Source organism: Salvia hispanica, chromosome 6 (genome assembly GCF_023119035.1).
Source record: "Salvia hispanica cultivar TCC Black 2014 chromosome 6, UniMelb_Shisp_WGS_1.0, whole genome shotgun sequence".
Classification (NCBI taxonomy): domain Eukaryota; kingdom Viridiplantae; phylum Streptophyta; class Magnoliopsida; order Lamiales; family Lamiaceae; genus Salvia; species Salvia hispanica.
Window position 1 is genome coordinate 24,882,575 of NC_062970.1, and position 18,174 is coordinate 24,900,748.

The following is an 18,174-nucleotide window of genomic DNA, read 5'->3' on the forward strand; positions in this document are numbered from 1 at the left end:
AATTATGCCAAAGTAATTTTAGATTATAATGGAGGGGAAATGGTGGAATCATGCCCAAGTAATTAATTATAAATTACTATAATGGAGGCCAAGTGGCCATTGTGATTCTTTAACTGCATTAAATTTATATTCTTACAAGTCTCATGGCTTAATCACAATTAAATTATAAAATGTTAAAAGTAGTATTCCATTAGGCTTTATTATTATTAGTCTAAAATATAGTATTGGATTTTAAAAATTCAATTAATACATCTTTGAATTGGATAGTGGGACCGAAGTTGTAGCTATGCTAATGCTCTTTTTAAGTTTAGATTTAATTATTTAAATACCTATTTGTAGTATAAAATTAAATATAATTTAATGGTATGAATTTTAAAATGGCTTAATCTTGAAAATATGCAAAGGAAAAGTTATATATACCATGCAAATTTACGTTTTTTATGCTTCGATAAGAAAAATATTTGTAAAAGAAGTCAGAATATTCAAAGTCGAGCCCAACAATAAAATATCAAGCCACATATTAGTAATTGGTCGAAAATCATGCCTCACACCATAATATTTTATATTTCGAATATGCCCCCGAAGATAGATTGTTACGGGCTATACTCGGCATTCAGGTATCTACTTCAAAAGAAACTTGTTTAAAACTCCCTATAGGTGGTAGGGGCCGGGTTATTGATGTGAGGTGGATCCAGAAAAGAGGAGGTTCTAGTTATAATCGTTATTTTCCAAACAAACATAGTACTCCCTCCGTCCCATAAAAGTTGAGACAAAACTTTTGGGCACGGAGATTAAGAATTTATATTAAATAAATAGGAGAGATGAAAAAAATAGGAAAAATAAGAGAGAGTAAAGTAAATGATGGAATAAAATAAGAGTGATTAGATGTTTTGTTTTAGTTAAAAAAGAAATGACTCAACTTTGTTGGGACGGACTAAAAAGGAATACGACTCAACTTTTATGGGACGGAGGGAGTACAATATATAAAAATTAAAGAAAGTGATAGATAGAGAGATGAAAATGAAATCTGATCGTTGATTTCACCTACTACGACAATTCCATGAAAATTTGTCGGTGAGTCATCAAATCAAACATGTACACTGCATTAGCGCGTCTATCCTACCAACATCATCATCAAACCTGTATTTCCTCGCAGTTTCACGCTGTTTTTCTATAATTGGGGGAATAAAGTGAAATTTGCATATAAATATCGATTGAGTTCAGTGGTTTTCCCTTGCTTTTCGCCACTTCCTCACCTCTCCTTGTCTCTCTCACACACATTTCAATCTTCCGATTTTATTCCTATTTCCGGTGGGCTGATCCGAATTATTATCGGAGAATAACGTGAGTTTTCTTCAACTCCTAATCCTGCGGGGAATCTCGATTTTTCTCAGATCTCTTCTATTCCGCGTGTTTACCTGATTTTGACTCTGTTTAATCATTTACATTCTTGTGCTTCACCAATCTTATTTCATCTATGATGATTAATGGTTTTATCTAGGATTTAAGCTTTTACTTCTTAATTCAGATGAATGATTAGCAGCGTATTTTGATAATCATAGGTTTTTCATCATGATCTCATCAATCCTTTCTGATCTGTTTGAAAGAATGCAACTTGATTTGTGATCCGTTGTAATTTGTGATTTGTGATCTGTTTGTCAAATTACAGCATTTTTGTTTTCCAAGTGAATTACCTTTGGATTAAGATCTTACTTGAATTTTGTGATGCCTTGCCTTTGGAATCTTTACTATAGAGTTGTTTTGTGCTATGCATTTAGTAATATGTAAGCATGTTTGCTTTTCTTTTTTGTAGCTACGTTTACTAAGCAACAATGTCGAATTTCACCCCGAAAAACATCCTCATCACTGGAGCTGCGGGATTCATCGCTTCTCATGTCGCCAACAGGCTTATCAGGAACTACCCTGAGTACAAGATTGTCGTGCTCGACAAGCTTGATTACTGCTCCAACCTCAAGAACCTCCTTCCTTCAAAATCCTCTCCCAACTTCAAGTTTGTCAAGGGAGACATCGGTAGCGCTGACCTTGTCAATTACCTTCTCATCACCGAGAACATTGATACTATAATGCATTTTGCTGCCCAGACCCATGTCGATAATTCCTTTGGTAACAGTTTTGAGTTCACCAAGAACAATATCTATGGCACCCATGTCCTCTTAGAGGCCTGCAAGGTCACCGGGCAGATTAGAAGGTTTATCCATGTTAGCACGGACGAGGTCTATGGAGAGACTGAGGAGGATGCTGTTGTTGGGAACCATGAGGCCTCCCAGCTCCTGCCGACAAACCCTTACTCTGCAACAAAGGCCGGGGCTGAGATGCTTGTTATGGCATATGGTAGATCTTATGGATTGCCTGTCATTACGACCCGAGGCAATAATGTTTACGGCCCCAATCAGTTTCCTGAAAAGCTGATTCCTAAGTTCATCCTCTTGGCCATGAGAGGGAAAACTCTTCCTATCCATGGCGACGGATCCAATGTTCGAAGTTACCTCTATTGCGAGGATGTTGCGGAGGCCTTTGAGGTCGTTCTCCACAAGGGAGAAGTCGGTCATGTTTACAACATTGGGACGAAGAAGGAGAGGAGGGTCATTGATGTTGCCAGAGACATGTGCAAGCTGTTCAACATGGATCCCGAAAAGAGCATTGAGTTCGTGGATAACAGGCCGTTTAATGATCAGCGGTATTTCCTGGATGACCAGAAACTGAAGAACTTGGGTTGGTCAGAGAGGACCACTTGGGAGGAGGGACTGAAGAAGACGATGGAGTGGTATACCAGCAATCCCGATTGGTGGGGCGATGTATCCGGTGCATTGCTTCCTCATCCTAGGATGCTAATGATGCCTGGTGGGATCGAGAGGAATTTTGATGGAGCTGAGCAGTACGAGTCTGGAAAGTCCGAATTCACTGGTAACGCTACTCAAGATATGGTTGTGCCACCTTCCAAAACCGGCCAATCAGCAGAGAAACCTGCCTTTAAGTTCTTGATATATGGTAGAACTGGGTGGATTGGTGGTTTGCTCGGAAAATTGTGCGAGAAACAGGGAATTGCATACGAGTATGGGAAAGGGCGTCTTGAGAACCGGCAACAGATTTTGGCGGACATTCTTGCTGTGAAGCCAACACATGTTTTGAATGCAGCTGGTTTAACTGGAAGACCTAACGTTGATTGGTGTGAAAGCCACAAGACTGAGACAATTCGCGTCAATGTTGCTGGCACATTGACCTTGGCTGATGTGTGCAGAGAGCACGGACTACTCATGCTGAACTTTGCCACTGGGTGCATTTTCGAATATGACACTGCACACCCTGAGGGTTCTGGTATCGGATACAAGGAGGAAGACACACCCAATTTCATCGGATCTTTCTATTCCAAGACGAAGGCAATGGTAATATTCGTTCCTGTCACAACCTAGTCCATATTACTTGTCTTAACATGCGGTTGCTTACGTTTGGTGTGCATTCAATCAGGTGGAGGAGCTCTTGAAAGAATACGACAATGTCTGCACGCTGAGAGTCCGGATGCCGATATCTTCGGACCTGAGCAACCCACGCAATTTCATCACCAAGATCTCGAAGTACAACAAGGTGGTCAACATCCCCAACAGCATGACAATCTTGGATGAGCTTCTTCCGATTGCAATTGAGATGGCGAAGCGGAACCTCAGAGGCATCTGGAACTTCACCAATCCGGGCGTTGTCAGCCACAACGAGATTCTGGATATGTACAAGCAATATATTGACCCGGATTTCAAATACACCAACTTCACTCTCGAGGCGCAAGCGAAGGTTATCATTGCTCCCAGAAGCAACAATGAGATGGATGCTTTGAAACTGAAGAAAGAGTTCCCCGAGCTGCTCTCGATCAAGGAGTCATTGATCAAGTACGTATTTGAACCAAACAGGAAAACCCCGGCAAAGTGAAGGGGTCATTCCCTCTGTGGGCAGGCCTATATTTTGGTCTAGATTATCAGTGATCGGTTCTCTGTATGTTAGCCTTAGTTTACATGAGTTCATTATTTGGGGTGATGCTCTTCATTATCTGCAAAAGAATACTTGGTTGCGTTGTTTGTCCATCATTCTTGCTGGATGCGGCAATTATATTGATTTCATGTTTCCAAACCCTTTGTTTAATGGAGTACTGATTTCCTTGATTTTGAGTTTTTGTGCTCTGTTTTTGAATTCTTGTACTGATCCAAACCATCTCAAGTAGATTACAAGGGTAAAAAAACTTGTGTTCTGTTTCAAGGATATGTATGTTTCTCATAATTCTAATACTATTATTTTATAAATATTTATAATTATAATTAGAAGATACTTTCAGTAATCGGCTGGATTCATACTAGGACATTCCAATGTCACGGTATTAAGGGTTGTTAGGTTCGCAAGATTATATCTCTTAATTAAATATATATTGTGTTTAATTTATGAGATTGATTTCACAACTTAATCATTGATGAATAATCGTGTGATAATTAGTCATGCCAACCGAACGACAACTTAATAAACTATAAAAATATTCCCACATAGATGATATTCAAAGCATGAAAGTCAACTACTCCCTACGTCCATAAAAAATAGTCTTATTTTGCATTTTTGGGATATCCACAAAAAATAGCCTCATTTCCAAAAATGAATAGTTTCTCTTTCATAATTAATCCACTTTTTCTCTCAATCTCTCAAACTTTATCCACTTTTTCAATCTTTCTTACTTTATCTATTTTTTCCCATTCTCTTTTACTCTATCAATTTTCTCGCTAAATCTTGTACCGTCCACAATTGGGACTATTTATTTTTTTACAGAGGGAGTATAGAATACTAGATCTAGGAAAAAACAATACATGGTTTTCAGGGGTGTGAAGAAATATATTTTTCCTTTTTCCATATAAACCGCAATTAAACTACTATTGAAACAATGTTGTGTTATTGAAAGTACTTGAATAGAAACACACACCCAGCTTATAATCGTTGTTGAATCAATGTGAAGAGTATGTGGGTGTGGGTGTGGGTGTGGCTGCTGCCTCCGCCAACTCCTTGAGGAACGATACGACGTCGTCGGAGTTGTTGAGAACATAGCGTGCGTTCGTTCGCGTCCGCCCCACCGCCACCGAGAAGTAGTTGTCCTTTTTTAGATCAAGCACATTCAAACAAGTGTTTTCTTGCGACGCCCGTCTGCTGCTCGCCGATTTCTTGTCGGCGTTGGGGTGAGGCCTCGCTGGCGGAGTTTGCCTCTTGGCCGCCTCGCTCACCTTGCATCTCGAAAAAGCCAAGTTATCGGGTGGAAGTTCCGGCTCGAAAAATGTGTACACATCCTCATCCTGTCAAACATTGCCATAATTTTAAATACTACTACTAGTATTTCTAACTGTCGGCCTAGTGGGCCTAGTGGTAGAGTGGTTGAAGCTAACCTTTCCGAAGAAATGGCCGACGCACATGACGAAGTCTATCGGAGTAGAGATGGCTTTACTGTGTACGATCTCTCCCAGTATACGGTCAATGGCTGCTCCCTTTAATCATGTAATTAATCAGAGTTAGAGAGAACAAGACAAGGTGAGGTAATATATTAGGTACCTTACCTTTGTCACACCAACTGCTCGCACCTCCACCGTGCGGCTGCCTTGGACCACGTCCACCGACGAGTTGGAGATCGGACCCGTCCACAGATGCTGCAGCATGTCTCTGGCTTGCAGCCTTCCGAACTCAGAATCTTTCCAAACAAACAATACAGTCAGGAGGGAATATGTTTTTGTCGAACGATAGAGAGCGTTAGTCTAGTCCGCACCTGAATACTTATAGTTCCATACGAGCAAAGTCTCGCGGCGTTCAAAATGTGATCTCGGTGTTCGTTCAGTGAAGTACTCGAGCACATGCTGAAAGAGGCAGCCAGCATATTAAAGATAGCAACTGTAGATAATACAACTGTATCACATCCCCTTGCTTATTGTACCTTCACACTGTCAACCCAATCCATATTCAAGTGCTCTGGCATCGTCGTCATCCATTGCTCCTTTCCCTTCTCTGTTGATCGCAGGAACATCCCATTTTCAGCTGCCAACCACATTTTGAAATCCCCGAAGTTCTGCACCACCAATTACATTTACAACCTATGTGGAGTGACAGCAATTATTTTTAGCATTCAACTACCTCGTCAAGGACGGATCTTTCGCTTCCACTAAGCACCACGACTATAGTGTTTGGATCCTCGCAAAGTGATGCCAGAGGCTTCCTCAACTCAGGATGCAGTTTTAATTCCATTTCTTTGATCTGATCTCCCCTTCTCCCTGGCGTGTCCACTAGCTCCGTAAGTGTAGCATTGAAACCCTGTCACGTGTGATGATGATGATGACCAGAGAAGAGAATATGTTACCCACAACAGCTTGTGAGATCAAGATGTGAAAATATCAAATTTAAAACACAACAAAAATGTTGGGGGTGCTTGAGCCACCAGCCCCGATACTGCTTACCAGTATGAGTAATCGTTTGTTAGACTGCAAGTAACGGCCGATGGCATCATTGAATTCAAGAGGGGGCGGAACTTTTCTTATTCTCTGCTGAGCTTCAATAACAGTATCATTGAGTTCACTGCAAAGCAAGATCAGAAATTATTGGTTCTGGTTTTAAAACTTACTACTACTAATAGCATTTGGATGCACATGAATGTAACAATTATTCAAAAATGCTGCAAAATACAATGAAGCATTGTGTATGTATATTAAATTTTGCAGAATGAATTGGCTGTCTTCACTATCAACAAAAGACTTGTAGGTTAATACATTCGCCGGTGTCTCCTCTATGCTCATTATGTGGCTGTGGCCGTATCACTAATTTTGCAGATATTACGTATTGATTAACTAAACTATGAAAATCAGTCAAGAATTTAGCAGAGGCTCAAGGAGTGCAGGCTCACCTTACGAAGAATTCAGCCCACTGCTGAGCAGTATGAGTTGTGACATGCTCAAAGTTATGCCTATGGCGTTTCTCTCTTTCTTCAGCAGGCATATTCAAAGCCTGGTCTATTGCTGCAGCGACTTCCGTAATGTTCCACGGATTCACGAGAATTGCGCCAGCACCAAGGGACTGTGCTGCTCCAGCAAACTACAGTTCATCCAAATAAGGCATTAAAAGTTAGTACCACTAAATCTTTTCCAAAGCACCATATAAATGGAATTTAGAAGCAAACAAGAACAACCAATTTTTCTCAGAATCTAAGGTCTCTCTCAGGAATCAATATAAAACTTCAAATGTCATGCAAATTTCAATCAGAGAAATATGGTGCATAACAAAGTGCATCGTTCGGTATATACTTCGCTGAGGATGAGAACCCCCCGCTTGGAATCTTGACATGCCACAAACTCATAGCTGACGAGATTCATTCCATCCCGCAAAGAAGTGACAAGTGCTACATCTGATGAGTCAAGGCCACCAAATTACATCAGTTAACAGTTCAAGAAACTTGAAATCAGATAATAACATACACATTTCCAGTAGAGAGAGAGAGAGATTTTAGTTTAAAATTAGTTGGAGTAGAAGAGAAAGACCAACCTCTAAGAATTATTTCATTTGTAATCATGCCATTTCTAATAATCCTAAACAACAACAGCATAAAAAGTGACCCTTCATAACCATATGGAGAAGCCAGCTGCAGTTCAAGTTAGCATGGTGAATATACAAGTCTTAAGTCTATGTGTTTACCAACTTTCTAACAACACAAAACTCAGCCTTATCCTTTGGGTAAGATTACAGAGTAAAGTGACCAAACTTCAAACACATGTCCCATGAAAGATCACAAGTTCATAATAGTGCTTCCAGTTAGTGTATTTATTATTCATGTTATGTTAGCAGATAGGTGGTGACTTCTAGGGCAAGGAAATAAATATAGGAAGATATAGTTAACACAGAAATTATTACCAGTGACAGCATACAATGCACACAGTGCAGGAAAGTCAAGAGAACGATCCTGCAGAAAAAAAATAGTTGCTTCAAAATCTTATAAAAAACTAACTCAAAACATAAATGTGTCCAGGAACTCATTACAACATCACATATGGGTACATGACAGTATGCCAATTGCAAGAACAAGAGACAGCTGAGATAATCAGTCACTCAGTGACTTGATACTGTTCTCAAGACTTGTAAATATTCGACTATAACCGAAGCTAAGACCAGGAACTCCACTACCTTAAGCAAAATAGACATACAAAATGATCAAAGTACTATAATAGTATAGAGTGATAAAAGTAAAGAAGACAAATTGCTGAATGCTGAAAAAGATGCTCACCAGATGATGAATAGGAACAGCAGTCAGAGTTCCAAATTTTCCGTTGATTCGTCCAACAATTTCATGGACTTGGCTCGTAAGTTTTTGATCTGTAGACACAAAAAGGAAAAACAAGATGAAATATCAGTATGCAAAAGAAACTACAGAAAGACCTATGTCAAATACAACTGCTACAAGACCATACATTCAGGAACATCAGTTCTTGTTGGCACAGCAATTTGAAGCAATACCACTTTATCACACCAGTCTGGGTTTTCCTCCAGAAATTTCTCAAAAGCTAATATCTTTTGAGGTATTCCTTTTATCATATCGAGACGGTCCACACCCAGCATTACCTACACTTAACAATTTATCAGATTGGTTACAATTTTCTTATTCTCCTTTTTAGAACTTACTCAAACAACATATTTCATAGTACTAAAATTCATTAGTACTAGTGTAAGTAAAAAGTTAGGAGGTTCTGAAAAAAAAGAAAGTTAAAAGGTGACCATTCTGCACACATACAACACGAAGATGGAGAACCAACCTTTCTTCCAGAAAATCTCTCTTTCAGTTCTTTAATATTCTCCTGGACTCCAGGCATTTCTAGAGCCCGCATGAACCTTTCCGAATCAATCCCTATTGGAAACTGTAGTCGACAAATAAAAAAAGAGATTGTCATGATATGGGAGTGGATTAAAGGGACAATTTGTAGACTTGCAAAATGCAGCCAGCCAAGGAGAGGTACTGTAAAATTAGGAACAAGGAGAGACGAGGACTTACCGCAGCAACACGAGTGAGTCTACCTTGATCCTCTACACCTTCAGGAGTACCTTCAAGTCCAAGAATACGAGTGCAAGCACTCACAAAATGTCTTGCATAATCATATGTATGGAATCTGAGAAACAAATGCCAGTACGCAAATTTATTATATATGTATGTTTGCATAAAGTGATGGCAATTAAGAAAGAAAGATCACAAGAATCACTCACCCAGAACACTGGATCATAATACCTTTCGGAAATTCTAAAGGGGAATATCTAATGGTAGAGGCAAACAACCAGGATGAGGTTGTTATGAACGGCTCATTTTAATCAAAACGAAAAAAAAAAAGTATACTTCAATTCAGGAAGCATAGATACTACAGAATCACCGAAGCCAAGATAACAATTTATTACTACATGAATCAAATCGATGATAATGGAATACAAAGGATATTTATTGTTCAATATTCTAACGATGTACAATGCACTACTCTACAGCTACGAGTTTATCATACACAAAATTCTAGATGTCAAATTATTTTTTTATTTTGTTTTTGTATTTTCAGAATGGAAGATGCCAAAGTTATTTATTGGAAGGGAAAAGCATATTACCCCACTAAATCAGCCATCAGAACTGCACGTAGAAGTTCAGACCGGGATGGCAAAGTACGGTGGATTTCAGATGATGGAAACGGGGTGTGAAGAAACCATCCAACTTTCATCTTGCTGTTATACTCCTTGAGATATTTTGGTAGAAACATGAGGTGGTAGTCGTGACACCAAACAACATCACCCTCCTCATAATGATTGTTCACAACATCAGCAAACATCTGGTTTGCCTTCTGATACGCTTCAAACTGCGACTGGAAACTCCTCGTGGTTGCAAGACGGTCCTCTTGTGGGAGTCCGAGATAATGGAACAGAGGCCACAGTATATTGTTGCAGTAGCCATTGTAATACTGATGAACAATCTCCTCATCGAGGAAGACAGGAATACACTTCTACCGAGAAAGCAAAAACAAGCTCAATCAACCAACGTGACACTATAACGCAAATGCATTCCAAACCACCAATGATTCAACTATCACAACGACATAATTGTCTAGTAATGACATGACTTTAGTAACACCAAGAGCAGAGACAGAAATTTTGTTACATGCATCTATATAATGGCATGCTTATATTTGCGTCACTACACTTGTATGTCTTAAATACTAGTACGTCACTACTAGAACATTCTGTTGTAGTGTGCTTGACTGACCTTCTCAGCAAGAGCGGCAGTGAGCGCCTTCTTCCCGACCTCATCTGGCACATTCACACCCGCCCAACCAATCCATCTTGCCTCGAACTCCTTCACCCCTACAAAAAGAAATAGAAGCAATATGTGATAATATACCACAACTCAATTGTATCAAATAAAAGAACTCACCCAAAAGAGCACTAACTAGACCGCCTGCACTTATCTCCAACGACCACGAATCCTCGCCCCGCCTGACTGCAGATACAGGCAGCCTATTGGCAACCACTAGCAACCTCTGTTTGGTCGGTTTCCCATCGGGCCTTTCCCACCCATCGATAAAATTCTGTGCAGTAGTTTCTGGATACTGGTCCACATTGACATGGGAATTCCTTGATACATCTATCTCAGGAATGGAGCTGCCATCATTCCTGTTGTTCTTTTTCAGCTCTCTCGCTCTCAAGAGCCTTCCAATTCGGGTGCTGAGCACTTGTGAGTTTCCGTTACACTTATTGCCAGACATATTGCGGGAAATTGGATGCGAGTGAGCTCAAGTGCGCCAGAGAGCAATTGCTCTGCATTTTGAGAAGCAATCATTTCAGTGATGCTACATACTACTGATTGCAGTAATTTGTTGTTTGGAAATCCATCGTTTTGCTTAAATGGATGTCGATTTTGCATAGTTACCAAGCAGAGCAGAGCAGAAATCTATCTCGGTCACATGAAATAAGTGTTTTTTTTTAATAATTTTGAAAAGATGGAAAATGAAGAACTCATTTCTGCAGAAATAGAAATACTATCCATCCATGATTAATCAAGCTAAAAGTAGTAATTTAATTGTACTAATACTCAATCATCAACCTCGAAGATAAGTCCAAATCATAAAATTTGATTCCTAAAAACGGTGAACTCGTGGCGACCTTCAAATAAGGAATAAATCATAACACATGAGTCAATTAAAGATAAGTCTCTATCCATATCAGTAGAAACTCACTTAAAGATAACTGGAAATTTCCAAACCTTATTGATTGGATTTAGATGAAAGAATATAATTCATTTCATCCCCCTCTCAAACTTATTGTGATTACATAGTAACCCAGAGAAAAGATGCAATATTTGATTCAGAATTATTGTACTATCAAATTGTATCCCTCTCCCTCTCCCTCTCCTTTCATCGTTCATCCACCGCCGCAGAGAAAGGTTGCCGCCGTAGAAAAAGGCTTCGTATTGATAACTACACATAAGCATTGCACAGGCAGCCGTGATGCTGCGTCAATTCTCTGATACTCCAGTTTTTAGCCAACAAAGTATTGATACATTCTTTTAGTCTAAAAATTTAATTATGTTAATTTTCAAAAAGCAGAATTAATTTAAGCGATAATCAAGGACTTCTAAAGTTGAATTTGATAAAACGGGATATGAGAATTGAGAACGATGCTTTTTTTTGGCATATTATTTAAAAAGCGTACATTATTAAGTGGATTGAAAAAAGATAGAAAAAAGAATAAAATATAATATTAATTTTTGTTAAAAAAAGAAATTATTAATTTATGGTAAAATATCTAAAAAGAAAGTGACTCGCTTAATGAGACAGAGAGTATTTAATACTGCACGCTAGTTATATACGATAGAATTGAGATCAGATCAAGTTAATAATCCTTATATTGTGTTTTAATCCCCACAATTAAATCAAATGATTTTAACTACAATTGCCTCTAATCAAATTGGTTACAATTTCCACCTAAATAAACTAATTTAAAAAAGAATATAATTCGCTAAATGATACTCCTATATGCGCCATGATTCATCCCAAGAATTATTCGTCACTTATCTCTTTGGAGTCCAGCTTTCCATTTCCCAAAATGAATAAATAAAAATTAAAGAAAAAAAGGAAAACAAGGGACACGAATAAAAGGTAAATCAGAATAAGATCTTATCTGGGGTGATTTCATGAAGAATCAGCCACTAGCTTCTAGACCCAATGGTGAAAATAATACTCTAGGAAATCTATTTGCTTTTGCCTTTTCTGTAACGTGGACATTTATATATATTGACCTCAAATTCCTGAGATAATGAATAAGTAATGTACTACACATCTTTCTAATGTGTACACTTACAATTCAAGTGAATTATTTGACTATTTAAATAATTAACCAAATCGATCGTAATTGAACGGAAACTGCATCCGAAGTGCAATAAAATTTAAATTCAAACAATACTCTTCAAACTTAATTAATTATACCAACATGACAAGTTAGCGTTCAATCCATTCAAGAAAAAGTGGTTTTTCAAAATTTTTCTTATTTATAAAATATCGTACTAGGAATTTTTAAAGAAACTTAATATTTGAGTTCGAATAGTTAGGTGTGACCCAATTCATAGGGAAAACTAACCATACACGAATTCAGTTTTCAACATTAATTTACAATCTAATTGAAACCGCAGTCCTATTCGAACAGATCAAAACCCCTCAATTCGATTTTTTGTGCTCACCTATTCTATAGTAGATATATTATGTATTGCACTTAAAAACAGATTACAAAGCCAAGACTCTAAACTTCTACACAGACACATATATACATATACTCCCCCTTCCCATAGAAATAGGCTGAATTTTCATTTTTATCCGTCTCATAAAAATATTCCACATCCATTTATGATAACTTTTTCTCTCTGTCTCTTATTTTACCAATTATGCATTAACATCTGTGTCATCCACAATTAGCCTAATTCTATATATGAACATTTGGTTCGATACGGGTTTTAATGCATAAGTAAAAACAAGAGATAGTTTTAGAATAGTTCATACTTTTCATGAATGGTTGAGTAAAATAAAATGAGAAAAATATGTAAAGAAATGGGAAAGGGGAGAATCTAGGTAGGGCAAAATGGAAAATCTTAGGCAACATAAATGACCCACACGTACTCTTGTACTCTTTTGTCTGCCAACTGCAAGTGGGGAGAAAACCTATGGTTTAAGTTTGCGTCAAAAGGACTACGTACACCCTAGCATGGATACACTACCTAAAAGACACCAGACTATAATGCCTCATTTCATATTAATCCATTTATATGTAGTCACCCTGCAACTAAATTTATGTGGGCTCTACATGCCCAGATTCGAGAATGATTTCCCCAATACATTCGAGAACTTCGACGATAAAATATCTACCTCTTTTCCGAGATCATTTTCAGCCACATCTCTTTTCTTTAACCATCACCACCTTTTCTTTTCTTTTTCTAATTTTACATTTTGGAATTATCATAGCTAAATTTTACCATAAAACTCTCAAAAACCAGAATCAGCTACATGTATAGGTTTTATTAAACTCGAATACATATGATATGAACCTATATACTCCAAGGAATAGCCAAATGAAATTCAAACATGTGGTGCACTCTCGAAAATAGCAATAATTAATTTCACCTGAAGTAAATTATGTAGGGTTTGTGGTTATCGTTACACAACAAAGTTTCAAGTTCCAAGCATATTATTCATTTAATAGTATATTGAAAAGGAAATACTCCTACTTTTGTCTATTTTCTGCTTTTGCTTACACCTAGTGATGATTTGATACAATTTTTCAAATATTCCATTTTAATATAGACGTTATGCTCCCTTGCATTTTATTGGGGAAATACCTAAATTCAATTGACAAAAATATAAACGCTATGCATAAGTTTAGTGAGGGTTTAAGCGAGGGTAGGGTTTTAGGTAGATGGTTTCGTTAATTAAAATTAAAATTATGAATATTTAGTATAACAAATTTAATTTATAAATAATTTAATATTTTTCCCTCTCACTTTGAAGTTAGGATTGAAATTGTGATAAACATAGTATATATGATTCAAATTCCATATATAGTCTCTTCAATTAATATAGAGTACACTATATATGTATATCAGTAACACAGCTCCAAATCAAATTATGATGAGATGAAATTTCTCTACAAAGGAAAAGCTACTACTCCTAGTCTCCTACTTAACTAAAACAGATGAGTTTTTATACTCCATCACCTGGTGAATTTCCACAAAATAACAGCAGGAATTTTCAGCTCTGAACTAAAATTTGAAAAACATTGATACTCATGAGAACTCTCCGATGGTTGAGAAAATAGCAGAAGCAACTGAAAAGGGGGAAAATCCTAATTCACTGCGTAGATCATAACCACGCAAACAATAATATCTTCGATCGATTGAAAATGCACCAACGAAAAATCAAAATAAAAAACAAGGAATCACGTTGATGCAAAATTAAGCATGAACTCCACATCTGAAATCAATTTCGGCTGGAGATCGATGGAGTTCATCAATGAATCGGTGAAATCAGGGAATGCTAACCTGAAAATCGGAAGAGAAATGTTGACGTCAGGCTCCATCAAAGCATTGCGATTGCTGCGACGGCTTTGGATTTGGCTTTTGGCGATGGCGAGAAGACGAAGAAGAAAGCTGGAAACGCAAAGCAGCAGGTCGCTTTTTGGTAAATTGCGTTGGTGCGGTGCGGATTGCGTATCTATGTGCTTGTGCGTGATATAAAAGGTGCGGTTTTAGAGAGAGAGAGAGAGAGAGCGGTTGTGGAGAAATAGTTACTGGTATAAATAAAGTGGGGAGGAGAGAGGAGAGATGTGTGCTTGCTGTGTTGCTTGCCCAATCATTTGGAGGGAATTTGTTCCCCCTCCTTTTTTGAATTTTAATAATAATACCCTTCAAATTAATTATTTATAACATTCAATTTATTTCAGCACTCAATAATATCCTATGATATTTAGTTTTTATTTTTGAATAATTTGGTGGAAATGATGAGAAAAAATGAATTAATAAGGAGCAATCTCGATTTAAATTTGATGAGATAAATATTTGACTATTAACTAATTAATCAATAATTTTATTTTTATGATATTTATTTAAATGATTTCGTACAGCAAGTCGTAATGTGGATTCATTATGATGGAGTGACACGGATTGAGGAGTGTTAGATGAAGTGAAAAAAATGTAATTGAATATTTTAATGAGAAGAGAGAGGAAAGATGAATATATTTATAAAAATAGAGAGTGGACATCTTGAGTACAACAAATTAAAAAGAAAATGTGGACATCTTAAATGGAACGAGAGAAGTATTTGAATTGGATACGAAAGATGTTAATGTACCTTTAACACAATAACTAATACTAATATTTATGGAATAGGGAATTCAATGTGGATATCGACGCACTACAACAAAAAAACGGCTAGGACGCTCTTTAATACTATTACGTAAGCTAATTTGTTTGTTTAACTATACCAACAACGTGTCATAAAGTGTCCTTGTTGTTGGTATTCCAATTGAAATTAGGGGAGCACAAATAAACACTTCCTTAAAAAAACAAAAGAATAACATAATTTATCATTTAAACATTTTCTTTTGCATCCTAAATTGTGATTATTTTTCAAAAATTTCAAAAATAGAAATAGCGTTTCAATTTTTGTGTCCATAAATGGATTGCAACGAATAAAAAATTATAATTCCAAAAGAGTAATGATAATGATAATAATTAAATATGGTAGTTTCAAAAATAATATCTACAACAAGAGTCAACCCCTAAGATTCGAAGGTCGTATTAATATACAGTATAATGCTTGTTATTTACTCATGAAAGTTTTGGCGCATCTTCTAAATGTGAGGTCAGATTTATTCACCATTAAACGATTCTTTCTAAAGATTATCTCATATTGCTAAAGAGATTTTTGTAGTGCACCTCGATTTATATAAATAAAATACCCCACAAGTCTAAACACGTCCGTTATTTATTTATTCCAAATGAATCCACTGTTAATATTCCTTAATTAGTTCTCAATTTGTGAAGAGCCATTTTTTTGACATGGGTCAAGAAAGTATAATAGGACAATTCATTTTGCCACGTGGATATATTTTTCATTAATGGTCCAAAAAGACCAATGTAAAAACCAATGATGCTTTGAATATCTCATAAAAAATTCCATTAAACTTTAAGCAATCAACTAGCTATAATTGGTCTCTTATGAAATTTTCCCACAATCCAAAACTTAGTCCATCATTCTGCATCGTAAAGTAAATGATGATTGTGTCATCTTTACATTGTTGTCTTACCCAATCTCCTTTACACTTATTATTGGTTCTATTCAATTTATATATCAATAGTGCATTTATAATATTAAGGTTATGACCCTTTATATTAGAGGCTACAATGGTTTTCAATAAGGAGTCCTATTTCTACGTTGTGAAATACTAGTACTTACATATTTACAGGGTTGAGGAAAAAAAACTGAGATATCGATATACCTTAATATACCAAATTTTGACATGGTATGGTATGGCACGGTACTTTATCGACCGATTTTGGTATGGTAACAATATAAATTTTCATAAACCGTGGTATATTGTAACATAAAAAAAATTCGGTATACATATTGGAATTTACATATGTAGTGTATATACTGACGTCATATCGTAAAAATGGTATATACCGTGAACACAGAATATATTTAAATTTTATTTAATATATTTATAATATAATATTATACTTCCTCTGCCTCAAGGTAATTGAGTCGTTTTCTTTTTACACTAGTTAAAGTAAAGAAAAAAGTAAAGTAAGAGAGAGAACAATATAGTGAAGAGTCTTATTTATATAATTCTCTCTCTTACTTTACTCAGTCTCCACTTTAACTACTCCATTTACTACTATTATTTCTTCAAAATGAGTGCAAAAAAAAAAAAACGACTCAAATACCTTGGGATGGAGGGAGTATAATGGTATAACAATTGTGGTATACCATACTGAAATTTGGCATGTCGTAAAAATTTGATATACCAAATTTCGGCACTTCATACAGAGAAGATGGTACAATAACGATATTGAAATTGGTCATATCGAAAATGGTATGCCGAAACTTTGCTAAGGCGAAGGTATAGTTTTTACTCATACTTAATTTTTTGTACAGTACTCCCTCCGTTCTCTCATAGTTGAGGCGAAACTTTTTGGCACAGAGTTTAAGAGATAAATGTTGAGTGTGTTAAATAAATACAGAAAAGGTAAGAATGAGAAAAAGGTAGAGAGAATAAAGTAAAAAGTGAATAAAGGAGAGAGTAAAGTAAGAAAGAGAAAAAAGTTACTACTATATATGAAAATGACTCAACTATGAGAGAACTTCACGAAATGGAAAAAATGACCCAACTATGAGGGAACGGAGAAAGTATAATAGTTTGTTATACCGTACCGACTCACCCCTAGGTTGGATAAGAGAACTTTTAACGATGACACAACCATTATTAAGTATCCATTGTATTTATTTGTCAATAGGTGAGAATATTTCACAATTTAAAGTGTCGGATATTATTTGTGGACCTATCATAAGTGGGGCCAGCTTAATTGTTTTGACTTTTGAGCAATTAGCCCAGATGGCTTGTGATCCCAAATGCTTTGGTTTCATCACTTAGCTCATTACTTACCCGGGCGTCACCGATGGCCTCCACGTGGCGCTCCACACGGATTGAGAGTGGGAGCCGTCGGATGCAGAGTGTGCTTCTTCTATTGGGTTAAGCCGCTCGACCTTTGGTTTAATCACTCATTCACTCTCACTTACAGATCCTTGAGGATCTGTTGTTCTTGTGATACTAACAGTTTTATATTGTTCTTGTGATACTAACAGTTTTTTTTAGTGTGCAGGTGATACTAGTTGGACGACTTGGACTTCAGTTGAGGGTTCCGATTGTATCTTGTAAATTGTAATTGTACTTGTGAAGTGATTTATATCTTGGTCTATTGTTTAAGAGACTGACCATCTCTTGACTCAAATATAAAAGAGGTCTTGGTAATTAGTGAATCCGCAGTGACTCTACAGTGGCTCGGGGTTCGGTGAATTACACTTGTATGTTCTCCTTATT

General features: G+C 36.7%; 2 protein-coding genes across 3 annotated transcripts; one reads left to right on the forward strand and one right to left on the reverse strand.

Annotated features, from left to right (window-relative positions):
• Window positions 1-1,156: 1,156 nt before the first annotated feature.
• LOC125193954 (trifunctional UDP-glucose 4,6-dehydratase/UDP-4-keto-6-deoxy-D-glucose 3,5-epimerase/UDP-4-keto-L-rhamnose-reductase RHM1) lies at window positions 1,157-4,169 on the forward strand. The gene is made up of 3 exons (XM_048091914.1): window positions 1,157-1,344; window positions 1,814-3,404; window positions 3,487-4,169. Exons 2-3 carry the CDS (start codon window positions 1,833-1,835, stop codon window positions 3,937-3,939), a joined length of 2,025 nt encoding a protein of 674 aa, XP_047947871.1. The 5' UTR covers window positions 1,157-1,344; window positions 1,814-1,832; the 3' UTR covers window positions 3,940-4,169.
• Window positions 4,170-4,872: 703 nt separating this feature from the next.
• On the reverse strand, window positions 4,873-14,831 carry LOC125196051 (alpha,alpha-trehalose-phosphate synthase [UDP-forming] 1-like). 2 transcript variants are annotated; one of them, XM_048094409.1, is made up of 18 exons: window positions 14,615-14,831; window positions 10,466-10,848; window positions 10,298-10,395; window positions 9,649-10,037; window positions 9,056-9,170; window positions 8,820-8,921; window positions 8,478-8,628; window positions 8,294-8,382; window positions 7,924-7,972; window positions 7,320-7,420; window positions 6,923-7,110; window positions 6,480-6,597; window positions 6,160-6,336; window positions 5,963-6,094; window positions 5,798-5,885; window positions 5,592-5,722; window positions 5,424-5,522; window positions 4,873-5,333 (listed from the first exon to the last, which is right to left on the reverse strand). In XM_048094409.1, exons 2-18 carry the CDS (start codon window positions 10,794-10,796, stop codon window positions 4,992-4,994), a joined length of 2,700 nt encoding a protein of 899 aa, XP_047950366.1. In that variant the 5' UTR covers window positions 10,797-10,848; window positions 14,615-14,831; the 3' UTR covers window positions 4,873-4,991. The 2 variants fall into 2 exon arrangements, with proteins under 2 accessions (XP_047950366.1, XP_047950367.1); XM_048094410.1 differs by lacking the exon at window positions 14,615-14,831 and adding an exon at window positions 11,294-11,566.
• Window positions 14,832-18,174: the final 3,343 nt, after the last annotated feature.

Excerpts from the sequence above, each read along its gene's own strand:
- LOC125196051 (XM_048094409.1), bottom strand. The coding sequence starts at position 10,796 with ATGTCTGGCAATAAGTGTAACGGAAACTCACAAGTGCTCAGCACCCGA. Across the intron at positions 10,396-10,465 it reads TCTAGTTAGTGCTCTTTTGG|GGGTGAAGGAGTTCGAGGCA; the intron begins GTGAGTTCTTTT and ends TTCTTTTTGTAG. Across the intron at positions 5,886-5,962 it reads ATTGGGTTGACAGTGTGAAG|CATGTGCTCGAGTACTTCAC; the intron begins GTACAATAAGCA and ends TGCCTCTTTCAG.
- LOC125193954 (XM_048091914.1), top strand. The coding sequence starts at position 1,833 with ATGTCGAATTTCACCCCGAAAAACATCCTCATCACTGGAGCTGCGGGA. Across the intron at positions 3,405-3,486 it reads ATTCCAAGACGAAGGCAATG|GTGGAGGAGCTCTTGAAAGA; the intron begins GTAATATTCGTT and ends GCATTCAATCAG.